General features: G+C 41.7%; 1 protein-coding gene across 2 annotated transcripts; it reads left to right on the forward strand.

Moving 5' to 3' along the window:
• Positions 1-266: 266 nt before the first annotated feature.
• Positions 267-12653, forward strand: LOC108102051 (zinc finger protein 92 homolog). 2 transcript variants are annotated; one of them, XM_017206677.2, is made up of 5 exons: positions 267-1636; positions 8217-8324; positions 9706-10442; positions 10831-10927; positions 10998-12653. In XM_017206677.2, the coding sequence occupies exons 1-5, from the start codon at positions 1432-1434 to the stop codon at positions 11162-11164; spliced, it is 1314 nt and encodes a 437-aa protein (XP_017062166.1). In that variant the 5' UTR covers positions 267-1431; the 3' UTR covers positions 11165-12653. The 2 variants fall into 2 exon arrangements, with proteins under 2 accessions (XP_017062166.1, XP_017062165.1); XM_017206676.2 differs by having other exon boundaries at positions 273-1636; positions 8217-8363.
• The last annotated feature ends 1749 nt before the right edge of the window (positions 12654-14402 follow it).

The raw sequence follows: 14402 nt of genomic DNA on the forward strand, positions 1-14402 counted from the left end.
CGCTGGAAACCAGTTTTTATGCTTCGCTCCCAACCGGTTTTCATCCTGATAACTTACAGCGAATTTCGTGTCTCGCTGAGTGTCTGGCTGAGCCTCAGTCCCAGCATAAATTGCACTTAGCCTGCACGGATCGCGCGTGAATATTCTACCAAGCATTCTGGCCAAGTGACCAAGCCAATCTTGGGAGTCGGGAGCAGGGGTCTGGCCCAGTGTCATATGCCCGGCGCTCGGTGCAGCGAAATGTAAGGAACGTACAAATAAACGCGCATTTTCCAGAGAAGTAGAAAAACTTCCACCCTCAAAGCGGCACACAGCGCACATACAGACAATCGTACAAACACACAGCGAACTAATACAAACATGTAAGAATGCTGCAGTCGTTCTCTTGGTTGGTATGCGACCATTTGCTACCCAGTAAAAGCGGTGTGAGTCCTGATTCTCAAACTCGAGCTGACAAATTACCATCAAATTAAGTTGCTACTATAGCCAGTTTTAATAATTTGATGATGGTCTAAAACAATTTTAAAATTTCATATCGTTTACTTAATTAAGGACATGAGAACTTTTTGACTTTAATTTCTGCAGTCAAATGAAGGTATTTGATAAAAATGTGATCAAACGAGGATCTGATAAACTAAACATCGATCTTAACTGCAGGTTAAAGTAAATAGAAGACAAACTGAAAACCACTTAAACAGTAAATCGAGCCGATATACCCTGCAAGCCCCTGGGCACTGTCACTGTCATTTGCGTCGCAGCTCTGCCGCTGCTGCCGCCTGCGTCGCGTTGCCTGGCCCAGTGTTTCCGCTTTCTTTTGGCTCGTTGTAATGTTACTTTTAGTTTGATGTCGGAGCCTCGTCGAGCTGGTCGTAAGCGAACCCGTAAGCGAGACTTTAGTGCGATTCCGCTCCGTTCCTCCGTTGCGCCGGGGTGTCGGTGTCTGTGTGCGTGTTAGTTCGAGAATCCAGAAGCGAGACGCGAGAATCGAGAATATCGAAACTGAAAGTGGTTCTCCGCGTGTGTGAGTGAGTGTTGTTGTGCTTTGGGCCCGCTTTTCTGCTTTTCTACCCCCGAAAAAGCAAAGCACAGCATAAAACTGTGCGCTCGTACGCGCGCCAGTGTGTGTGTGTGAGTGTGTGTGTTTGTGGCGAGTGCGCTAGTGTGTGAGTGTGGCAAGGGAAAGGAGGCAAAGAAAAGAAAACCAACCCCCACCAGCGGCGGCGGAGAACAGGAAAACAACAACAGAAAGCACACCACCACCACCGCCACCACCCACTCTTCGTCATCGTTCCGGGCTGTGCAGAAAGGAATTAGAATAATAAAAAAAACCCCGATCGTGCATAGTGCTTAAACCGATTTTGAGGATTATCTTAGGGCCCCTCGAGGCCCCCCGCGAAATCAATCCGTAACTGATTCCCCGCCGATCCTGACATGATGAACTTCTCCGCGTTCGGCGGCCCCTTCTCCGGCATCCATCAGTTTGCCGCTAAATTCGACGCCCAGACGCCCGGCGCCTTTGGCACGCCCCCCACGGCCGCGGCAAATGCAGCAGCCGCTGCGGCAGCGGCCGGCACCGATAACCATGTGCAGCGCTATCAGACCAATGGCAATCACTTTAATCAGAATGTGCCCAACGGTAAGTGCATCTGCCACCCACATTACAAACTATATAATGCCCTGTACGCCAACATCTACATGCACATGCACATGCATGCACATGTGTCTGTATAACATAATCACTAAAAATTTATTTTATTTTTATCGATTTATTTTCGCCCGCTGGGGCAGCGACGCCGACGTCACAGCGTCAGGGGGTATACACTCTCACTCGGGCAGCGACCGCGGCAGAGGCAGAGGTGGCGGCAGAGGGGGTCGGCTACTGCCTCGCCTAATGCCCTACACAGGGTTTTGTTTTGGGGCAAAGGGCACTACTTTTGTTGGCTATACAGTGAGCAGGACTGCTTGTTTTTGCACTTGATATTTGGTCGGAAAGTAAATAATTTAGACAACGTTTCAAATGTAAACAAACTATAAATAAACAGTTAAATTAGTATTTTTTCACAAAAATAATAATAATTAAGGGCAAGAAGAAGTAAACATATTCTCCAATTGGTTTATGTATAAAAACCTTTCTCCGTAGAATAAGCAGTAATGGCTACGCCCATGAAAATCAGAAGCTTATGTAGATCCGTAGAAATAAAGACAGGAAATAAATAAAAACAAAAAATGTTGAAGAGTAAGCAAAAATCTAACCCAAAGGCAAGTTCAAGTAAATGCTTATTGCTAGTAAATTCTATAACAGCAGTATATAATAAATAGCTTCTTAAGTTCCACAACACATGGATTAATTGATCTTTAGAGATTATTTTTAAAAAGTTTACTTCGGACAGTTTGCAAGGTAAAAACAGTTGTATTACAAAGCAGCTAACACTTTTTTTCTTGTGGTAACTGAGGATCATATTTTTAACGGTTATTATTTGTTTTCTGCACTTTAGTTTGGTTTTCTGGATTCTTTCATTATACCACCCACTTGAAACTCGAACAATACTTTCCATGAATTGTCAGCGAAAGGTGGCTTCCATCTGGATCTACTTACTGGCATTCGCATAAAGACATGTGTGTGAGTGTAAGCGGGTTTTCCACCCCCATCCCTGTTATTCTCGCTTTCTGGCCAGCGAAGACATCTTCTTCAGGCAATTTGTAAACCGCACTACAATTTTTCGGGGGTTGGTCGGAGGGGTGGAGCGACTTAGTACGAGTACGAGTGCGAGTACGAGTATACCCTGTCATCAAAGCTGAATTTAACGATTTTTCGTCGTTGTTTTTGTTTTGCGCTCTTTTTTTTTATACGAGTATTCCGCTCTATGTTTTGAGTCATTACCACCCACCCCCAAAGTGGGTGTAGCAGTGTGTGTGAGCTGTGGCTGTTGTTGTTTTGCGTGGCTTGAAAATGCAATGAACTCAAATAACTTTTGAATTTGCTGCATTTCACTTTGTTTTTTTTTATTGTAGGGGTGGGTTTCGCCGCTCTCTGTAGCTACTTAAGCACATACATAGAAATACAATTAAATACATATATGTGTGCGCTGGGTAAGAGTGAGTGTGTGTGTGAGTGAGTTTACAACCCCCAACCCCCGAGAGCCTGCCTTTGCCTTTTTAATTGCACTGACTTCCTGCCAAGTTGCAACTTTTTTTTTTTTTTTGTAGTGGCAGGGTGTGACCGGTCCACCCCTTGTATATAGAATACATAACCCCTATGTGCCAAACCCTAACCGCAGGCTCCTTCATCTTATCAATTCTAATTAGTTGCATTTGCTTGCATAATTAGATTCCCAGGGCAACCCCCATACTCTGGATTGCATTTCATAATTTATTTTTGCCCTGGCAACTGCACAGATATTTTCCACTTGCATTTATTGGAAAGTGGAGAACCAAGCCCAGACCCAAACTCCTCTGCATTGGCTAGGTTCATTGATCCCGGCTTTTGAGCTACGCATTATATTTCCAGTTTAGCGTTTTATATTTTTTTACCTGCTATAACAGGAAAATGCGTTTGCCAGTATGTGTATGCCTGTGTGTTGTGGGCTGCTCTTTTATCTCTCCCAATACATACGACTGGATGTAATCTATGGGTCTGGGTATTTTTCGTGGACTGCATGCGACTGATCCCAGGCAGGTAAAATGTCCCACGTACTCGAGCTACTGCATTTTCCTGCTTTTCTCGCTTATTAGCTAGCTGCATTATCGCTGCCCTGCGACTCTGTGACCTGCTCGAGGTTTATCTTTCGATACCTACCCGATAATTTGCTCGGTTTGCTTGTGTAAATCATTATTGGGTTACCAGGAAATATGCAGCAGTAGATGTAGATATGGCCGGACCTTCAGAGTTGCCCTCTGGGTATGGGTCTCAAAATGTAAACAGATAAATACCTGGCTAGGACGGGAAGAAAGGTTGCTCCGAGTTCAGATGTAGGAAAACCCAAAACAGCATATAATTAACTAGCAGCAATAAATATAATTTAGAAATATGTTCATACGAAAACCGTTTATTAATTCCAAATAACTACAAGTTTGCTTTAATGCATTAGCAATTTAAACCCATACTCTATCAGTTTGACAAACTAAATTACTTTATAAAACTAAACAAAAAGTAGTGGCAAATAATAAATCAGATAACTTAATACTTAAATAACTTAACAAAGCTTTGTTCTAATATTTAGTATTTAATTTACGTATATACAAAGACATAAATACATACTTAATTGGGTAGACCTAAATTAGGTAGCTCGAATTTTCAAAGTTAAATAAGATATATTTAACTTTTAATTTTTTTACCTTTCGCCCGGAATAAATGTGAGTTTGAGTGGACACCGGGTATCTTGTTGTCGAGGACACAGTCCTCTGCCCTTTATTAACGTCCCCCTAATGTTCAGCAGACACCCCAGCCATAAACCATTTGCATTTTTTATGTGTGTACATATGTACATACTTCTGTACCTATGTGCACAGTACATAGAGATGTATGTGCTTCATGGGTGTGAATCGCTGGTTACACCCCCAAATCGTTGCCTGGATGTATGCAACACTAAAAAAGTGCGCATGATAAAGCAATTACGATGGGCACACAACCCCAACCCCCAAAAGCCCTTTCATTTGAATGGGTATAGATAAATAAATATTAGCAGTCATTGATTATTTATTTCTTTGTTTTCCCTCATTGACTTTAAGGCTTAAAGCGGACGTTGTGTGTTCAGTTTTTCTTTTCGTTCTGTTGGCGCTGATGACTTAAACTCTGCCGATGGCGCCGTTTGCTTTGTACCCCTCTCGTTTTCTCCCTGATTTCTCTCACTTAAAACTACACTCAGAAAACCTAGGCTTCCATGCTAATGTTTGCGGGGACCTACTTTAGACATTTTAAGTAATATTAAACGTTTAAAAAACGAATATTTTTTATTCTTTTTTTATTCAAAATTATAAACTACATACTAATACTGGCTTATAAAAACATACTAAGTGGTTGCGTTGTAACTTTTTTGCCAATTCTGTAACTTTTTTATTTATGTTGTCAAAAAATGTTTGTCCTCTATTTTTTTTTTTTGGTATAAAACTAAGTTTACTTAGTATTTACATTTTTTCAAAGTATACTTTTTGCTCACCCTTTCCACCCCCACTTTCTGACTCACTCTCTCTGCTTGGGGTCAAGTTTCGCCCAACTCCTTTAGGGGTTGCAGTTTTTCCCAACCACGCCACGCTCTTTTACTCTCTGGCTTGGGTACTCTCACCCAAGCGCTCTCCCTCTCCCGCGCGGGCGCTCTCACCGCTTTCACTGACACTGTCTCTCAAACGCACACTAAGCCAAACGACACACATAGACTTGGACAGGAGCAGATAAACGCCATGTTTTTCAAATCGCTGCTAGGCGCATTCCTTTCCATTTTGTTCCACTTTGTTGTGCGAACGATCCGCCCAAAACCCCACTTGGCTCTCTCACTCTCCCACTCTCGGCCACTCCGCTACTCTCTCCACTCTCACCGCTCTCTCACTCTCGCTTGGCCGTGTTTCCGACTTTACCGACTTTGACTCGCTACTCCGGCTCCGATTCCGGCGATATATTCGTCTCCTCCACGCTGTTTTCCACGTTGTTTTCCCTGTCGTTGTCGTCATCCCGTTCATGGGAAAGTGAAGTGAAAAGTGAAATGCCACGAATGCCGGTTGCCATCCACGCACGCCTCCCGCTTTTGTTGTTGCCATGGCTCCGGATTTTCGGCCACTCCGGCCGATTTTTCCGGCTCCCTTTGAACCCTTTCTATGATTCCTGTTTATTCATTTGTTCACGAGATTTCACTGCCATTTCCCAAATGGTAACGCTTTAAGAAATCCACAACAATTTTATTAAAAGATTTAAAAAAAAAACCCAACTAGTTAAAGTTAAATAGATTTTGTAAATATTATCTAATGCTTATTAATCGAATTTGGTTTGGTTGAAACCATAACTGAAAATCTTTTAAAAATGTTTTAAAACCAAAAAGCCATAATTGTGTTTAATATTAAAGCCTTAATTAAAAATATATAGCCTACTTTTCAACAAATTCAATTCTAACTTATCCTTATAATCTCTTGGCATCTCTTGATGCCATATTTTTCTAAATTTGTATCTGGCACCAATCCTTTTCATAAACAAGACAGTTTGGAGTAAGCTACCTTTTTATTTACTGCCTTTAATTCGTTCATACATGTACGCATAACCATTTGCATGAGCATATGTTTTCAATTTAAATCAATTCCGCTTCAATGATTTTATTAAAGTAACAATTTGAGAGGCTTATCTACCCCAAGAAGTCTAAGGCCTAAGCGAAAATTAAAGCATTTGGAAGTATGTTAAGTGGGTGGCCAAGGTCGAATGGTAATTTATACAGAGACTAAGACTAACACAAAACACACGCACGGAGACAAATAAATTTCATCACGTCAGCCTAAAAGGAAAGAAGAAAAGGAAGTTTATTTTTCGTTTTCCTTGTGTTTTTTCTTTATTTGCGTTGAATAATATTATAAAATATAAAGTACAGCTTCCCGAATCCTTCCATCCAAAATCGGGCCATGTAATTTGAAAGGAAAGCAGGAGCAGTCTGAATAGTACACATAACAAAACCAGGCAATTGGCAACAGCCCGAGAATGTTATTTATAAAACCGAGCACCCGGCTAAGAAAACGCCAAGAAGCAGAATCGAAATTCAGGGGTGGGGGGATCGAAAAATCTGGTGGGAAAATGCACACCCACCGAAAAAGCCCCGAAAAAGTGGGGAACGCTTTTCCTATGGCATACATTCGGGCGTGTGCGCGGCCGGCATTTTCAGTTTCAGTTTTAATTTCCTTTTTCCTATGTATGCGTTGTCGGGACCCGAAAACACGTGTGTGTTCTCCTCTGTATGTGTGTGCGTGTGTGTGTGTGAAAATTTGGCCTTGGCAGACGGCGGCGTGTGGCCGAAGGGGGGTGGCGACGATGGGCGGTTGGGGGGCGACGACAGGCAGCAGACAACAACAGTTTGTAGGCTCCACACGCACGTTTGCCGAGAAGGAACAACGTGGTTAACTATATAGAGCCGATACATATTTATGGACTTTAGGGTGGAACTTTCGTGTTTCAAACTTGCAATTTTAATAGGCAACAATTTGGTACCATAAATTTAATGTTGCCAAGTGACCTGCACAATTTGGCCAATAACCATGTTCTATTATTGTATTGTATGTTTAATAAATAAATAAAGTATTTGTTAGTTTATCGATTAATTTCCAATTGAATTCATAATATGAACTGTTAGTCAAAACATTTAATATTTTATTATTTTTAAAGAGCTTACGACATTTTATTGGTTTTATTTGAAGTACATTGTGTACATTTCAGAAAAATAAAAGCTTTGATTTGTATATCAATACATTACCAACATTAAAACTCTTTTTAAAACCCTTTAAACTTATCTGTGAAATAAATAGATTAACAATTTTGATGAAAACTATTTAAATATATAACAACGCTGCGTATACGTAATGAGCTGCGTATGAGTGATAATCTTGAGCAGAAATTAAATCCAATTTCGGTTAACGTGTTTGTCGCACACAACCAAAGTCCGCCCCAAAATTTGTACATGCAGAAAATGTGGCTGCCTCCACACAGGCACAGAATTACTGGCCCCAGATACATGCGTATACCTCGATGTATATACATATATCCATATAGACGTATATATATATAAGTAAGTGTGTGTATGGAGGGTACGTGTGTCGTGCCAAAGCGTCGTTACTTTGTCGGCCGGCCGTATGTTGTTTTTGTGCCGGCACCCGATCTTTATTCGGCTCGCCAGCTGAGCCATGGGATTCGATTCGGAGCCGGCCGGAGACGGAGACATTTGTCCGGAACCAGGAGCCGGAGCCGCCAAATCGGGAAACTCCGGCCGGGCCCAGTCGGTTGTAGTTAGTCGGCCAGAAAGCGTTGAGTGCGAGAGCGGCGGCCGAATCGAGTGGCAAGCTTGTTGGATTGTTGTATCGCAGTGAAAAGCTAATCCTAAGTCAAGAACTATATACACAATTTATACAAAAAAAAAAAGGCTGTGTGCTCATCATGTGTAAATATCTATTTTTTCGTATTTATCCCCTTCCCGATTTCTACGCCACATTTAAGCCAAAATTAATTGTGAATGTGTGTTTCTCTTTCGTTTCAGTTTCGGCTGCCAACAATATGCAATATGGCCAGAATATATCCATACCGTACTCACAACCGCAGGGCGATCTGAACTTTCTCAATGCAGCCGCTGCGGCCGATCATAAGGGTAAAATCCATCCAAAAATCGAACGTGACCGGGAAGAAGGTGAGTCCGGCGACTTTCCGCGGGGAAAGGGTGCCCCAAAACGGGCGGATAGTGGGTGGTTCCGTGTGGCTTTTCCGTGGCCAAAAAAATAGAGAAGAAGGTATTGGAGATTGGGGAAGCTGAAGCTGAGCGCTGAGCTGAAATGGTATGTACAGCGCTTTCAGTTCGGTCGGTCGGTCGGTCGGTATATGTGTATTTCAAGGACGCAGTCATCACTCGTCGTGCGTCTCCCTTCGGCTTCGTTATTTATAAATGTTTTTGGGCCTGTCTGCTGTCCCCCATGCTGGTGTGGGCGGTTTATAGAGGAAGGGAAGGGGAGTGGGGAGGTTATTATGGCACCATAGCATACTTTTTCATCCAGTTTTCCGCCAGCCAGAGCCACCTTAAACAAGTGGATGTTGCTCTGCCCCTCATCCTGATTACGCACGCTGCAAAGGCAAAAAGTTTGCACCGCACCGAAAACTTGCAGGCGGGGAATACGATGTGTCCTTGGCAGTAAATGGTTACTATCCGGGGATTCTTTGAGAATAGACAGCCCTTTCCGGTCACAAAGTTTCGAAATATTTGGTAGCTGTGTACATATGTGTTTGATAATCCAGTAATAACCGATTATATTTTAGCATATCACAAAACATTCTTTAAAGAAAAAGGATTCTTCCCCTAGGAAAACTAAGAAGCACATTTTTCTTTTTCATTAGGGAATAGTGAATATTGATTTCTTTGTAGGTTTGTAATTTATTCGTAGGTTAGGTATGAAAACGTGTCTTTAAAATATACAATATTGTGACTCAGTATGTTTTATAGTTTATTTATAGTGCACCATTTAAAAACAGTTTATTTTTCCATAAACATACTTTAAAGCAAGTTTGATATTTCTTTAACGAGTCGAGGAAGACAATAAATCATGGAATACTTGGTTAGCAACCAACTTGTACAGCTGACACGCCCCCAAATGGTGTTGGTTAGATTTTACTTCCCTTCCTTTTCAAGGCAATACGCTGAGCAAGGAAAATATACATATATTCGATGATTAAGAGCAAAAAAGGGATTAAGGGCATGTATAGTATGAAATATATATTGTCCCTTGTTTATCTGTGTGTCCAGGGTGATGTTTTTTCACCTTAACCGACCCTCAGCAAAATAATAATACTCAGAAAATACTAATTAGAAAAATGGTATAAGAACTAAGATAAGTCGGTTATTTGAAGAAATATTTACCCGTACATTTTAGGGAATATTAGTAACGTTTTTGGTATAATCATTATGGTCTTAAAATCTCAAGAGGTTTAAGCCCCATTTAATTGCCAATCTAACATTTCTGTATTCTTTTCCCTCTCGACAGTCCTCAACCAGCAGATCCTGCAGAATGTCAACCAATCGTGGCAGACGCTGGCCAACACGGCCAACACGGTGGACTACTCGTCGCACCTGCTCTCCGCCACACTGCCCATCTCCATACAGCACTTCCTCAAGTACTCGGAGACGATCAAGAAGGAGTCCACAGGCGATGTCCTGAAGAACGGCACCAACCTGGCCAGCCTGGCGCTGGGGGGCGTGGCCCTGACGCCCAGCAACAATGGGGCGAACGGCGGCCACCACAACGGCCTGGTGGGCATGGACCATGGCGGCCACATGACCAACATGACGGACGCCAACGGAGCGGCGCTGACGAACGGCGGCGCCAGCAATGGAGTGAATGGCAATGCCAACGGGACGGTGACCAATGGTGGAGCCGGAGCGGTTTCCAGCACCGGATCCGTGGGCACCACGAACGCCAGCGGCGGCACGGGAACGGCCAGCGGCAAGAAGACCAAAAAGAAGAAACCACCAAAGGAGAAGAAGCCGCGCCCCAAGCCGGGCGAGATCCGCGAGACGAAGGCGCTGGACGGCTCCACGCTCTACTGCTGCCCGGAGTGCCAGATGGCCTATCCGGACCGCAGCCTCATCGAGCAGCACGTCATCTCGCACGCCGTCGAGCGGCGCTTCGTCTGCGACATCTGCAACGCGGCGCTGAAGCGCAAGGACCACCTGACCAGGCACAAGCTCTCCCACATACCGGACAGGCCGCATGTGTGCAATGTGAGTGCCCCCCAAGGGAGCTTGAAAGATTCCCCAGAAAGTCCTTTTAATTTGAGTGTATTTTAAATAACATCCATCTTTAAATGTCCTGTTATTCAGATTAGTTATTCAAATTTAAAACAAATTATTTGGTTCCAATTAAATGGTATCATCAGGGCAAACTTAAATCTCTGTATTTTATGTTCTCTAATATATATTATACTGAAACACTAAATCAGTGATCAAAGTGCAGATTTTATAGACATGTCAGAAAAAAGATATTAATATCATAAAAATAATTTACTACTACTATTATTGATTGTTATAATATATATTATACTCATAAATGAATTCCCCAATTTCTCATTTTATTTGCATTACTAATTTACTCTCCTTTTTTTTTAAACAGATCTGCATGAAGTCCTTCAAGCGCAAGGAGCAGCTAACTCTGCACATTGTCATCCATTCCGGCGAGAAGAAGCATGTATGCATTGAGTGTGGAAAAGGTGAGTACCCCTGAACTTACCAATCAGTTACCTAATTATTTACTTATTAATATTTTCAATTAATCCATAGGTTTCTATCGCAAGGATCACTTGCGCAAGCACACGCGCTCCCACATCGCCCGACGGGTCAAGTCGGAGGTGTCGGCGCAAAACGTGAACGGATCCGCCGGAGGAGGCGGCAGCGGCGGCGGCGGAGGAGCCAACAGTGCGCAGAGCAACGCGCTGCACGGCTCCTGAGGATCGTACAAGGACTTCTGGTAAACTCCCAGACGAATTTCAAGCCATAAGAGGCAGCCGACGAACTGCTGGCGGCGGCGGGCGGGGGGATCCGGGGATACGGATCTCGGACTGCCGGCCGGCGGGAGCAGGCGGGCTGCCTTTGAAATTCGCTGGGGGTTTAGCGGGGGTCCTGCTGAGCGTCACCACCCAACTCCAATTACAATAACCCTCAATAAAACACACACACACGAGTTATACACATACATACATACTTACTGGATGCAAGTATTAGTACGATTTTGTTCACGACACCTTCAGTTCTTTAGCTTTAGTTCTTTCAGTTGAGATTTTCGCACAAAACACAGAACAGTCGAGCAAAGTATAGCAATCGAAATGTACAAATCAGCAGAATGACAGATTTATTCGTTAAATTCGAGTTTAGTATGCGCATATGTTAAGTGAAGTGAAGATAACGCCGCTTGAACGTCGCTTTCGTTTCTTTTTCGGGGATCTGTGATCTGTAGTCGCTGCATAAACAAAAAACAAACGGAGACGATCGTAGGCGGTCGGTCGATCGAAAGCTGTTCTAAGAATAAGTTAATATATCTGCTAAACGATTTACTATACTATATATATGTATGTGCAATTTATGATCCTTTTGATTTGCCTTTTAGTTGCCCGCGCGGCGCTTTTGTTCACTACATTAAATGATAAATGTGTTTCTTCCCGTGCGGAGATTCCCATCTCCATGGGAGATTCTTATTGAATTGAGATATGCACACACACACTTTAAGGAAGTAAGGAGCTGCTCTACAAGCGAAATTTGTACTTCTAGTCTTGTATTTTATTTTACCGATAGGCATAGAGGGAAACCCGAAACGAGGTCATGTAATCTTAAGCTTTTTAACTTGAATGTTCAAAGGAGAAACTTCGACGCGAGTCACACACCAAAACACTAGACAGAAAGCCACAATACGAACTTGCATCTTGGCGTGCCCAGAACTTCCAGCCATCGTCATTGCTTGCAACTGCAATATCCGACAAGAGTACACCTATATCCAGCTTACCAATCAATACCGAATACTGAATACTGAATTACTGATAACTGATAACCACAAATAGCGTTAAGAGCCACATATACAGCAGCAAAAGCAGCAGCAGCAGCAGCAGAAATAGCCATAGAATCGCAGAATAGCACGGGTCAACAAATCCAGCAGAATCGCTAAAAACAACAAAAAACATTTAAGGAGCATTTGCCAATGCAATAGCAACAATAACCGGAAATACAACTGTATAAAAGGATATTTTTTATATATAAATACAAAAGAGAGAGCATATGAAAACCGAATAGGAATAAAGGCATAAAACAATAACCGAAATAAAGTGCAAACACTTCGAGCAAGTGACAACGTAATTTACTGTTCAAATACAAAGCATTTTGAGATTAACGATTAAAGTAAACGATTTAACAGATCCAATTGCAAGCATATAGCAATGCAGCATATTGCAAAAACACTTGTATAGTTATACGAAGCTTCAAACTAGATACGCTAACCTACAGATACACACATAGAGATACGAATGCAGATTCAGATACTGTAAAGCGAACACTCAACGGCTTGTTTGTTTGTTTCTTTCCTTGTTTGTTTCGATCTCTAAGCTGGCAAATGTTCCCCTGAGCTCGAACTTGAGTCCCTTTTTGATTCCGAATCGAATGGGAGTGGATAACGTTTCACATTCCAATTTAAGGCAAATTTTAGAGCTCCAAAAACCCATTGGTTCCAAGCAGAATGTCAAGTTTTATAAATTAGAAGACAAACAAAAATGTTCGAATTGTAATTTCCCGAAGAGTTTGAGCCAGAGCTACATTTCCATGCATTTTTCACGTTCTTTGACTATTTTTTCCGGCACATCTCTCACAGAAAATGTACTTAATCAAGATTAGTATCCTCTCGGCTTGGTGCCGAACACCTTTGTATTTATTCGATTCGATTCGGTGCCAGCCGCTTTCGGATCTACAGTAGTTTACAGTGCGGAACGTAATTGAAACACTTGCAGTGAAGTACAAATATTTTAACTAAACACCTACAAGAGAAAGAAGCACCCACAAAGCAACACAACAGCAACTTACTCATAGACAAGTAAACCGCGGAGATCTATTAGCCAAAAAGTAAAGGAAAAATCGAAGGAAAACTAAGCAAATCTAATTACAGTTACTACGCTAGAGGGTAGCATATTATTAATGCGTTTTTTCGGCCCGAAAGCCAGTGGGCTGGCAACCCAGAGACAATTTGAATACAACAATAACGTGACAACTTATAAATAATTAAGCAACCTTCACAGCAGACGAGGAGTTATTATTTTGCCATTGATTTTCTTGGTCTCAATTTCTCTCTCTTACACACACTCTCTCTCTTGACACACTAAATCGAATAAGAAAGTATAAAACAATAAGTTTATAAAGAAAAAGTTGCAATAAATGACAAACAAATGAAATTAAATCACTCAGGGATAAAGCCTCCAAAAGAAAAACATAAAATAAAAATGCAATATTTTAAACGAAACAAAATGAAAAAAAAAGAAAAAGAAAAAGGAAACAAAACAAAAGAAATGAAAAACAAAAATTTAATCTAAAGAGAAAGTACATTTTAAAGTTAAAAATATTTTAGTATAATACGAGAAGGGCAAAGTAAAAAGTTTTAGAAATTTGCACAAATTTTGGCATTTTATAAAAAGCAAAAACGAACCATCAACAAACAATGCATGAATAACGAACAAACAAACAAATGACGAAATAGAAACATATTTTTCTCACATTTCATTGGCTTATATATCGAAGGTATAAAATCGACAATTACAGGATAGAATCGCATCATCGCAAAACCAAACCGAACAACCGAACAAACCGACTTCATAGGCAAACGGTCCGTGCAACATTTAGTGCATTTAAATAAATTGTAGACGACGGAAAAAAAACAGAAAAAAAAGCGAAACACAAGCAGCAGTTCATATTTACAGGAGCTAAATAAGTAATGCGGGGGTATGCGGCCAAAGATGAAGTTAAATTGTAGTTAGAAGTGGACGAAATGGATGGCATTTAAAGGATCTGACGGATCGGATCGGTCGCGTAACATTACACCTTTTATATTAGAAAACGAAGTTAATGCCACACAACCAATTTGAAAACTGTACGTATTGAATTTATGTTTAGTGTCTGCAGCAGCATGCGGTAATGTGAAAAATGAAAAAGGGGAAG

The sequence above is a fragment of the Drosophila ficusphila genome, unplaced genomic scaffold, assembly GCF_018152265.1.
Source record: "Drosophila ficusphila isolate 14025-0441.05 unplaced genomic scaffold, ASM1815226v1 contig_791, whole genome shotgun sequence".
Taxonomy (NCBI): domain Eukaryota; kingdom Metazoa; phylum Arthropoda; class Insecta; order Diptera; family Drosophilidae; genus Drosophila; species Drosophila ficusphila.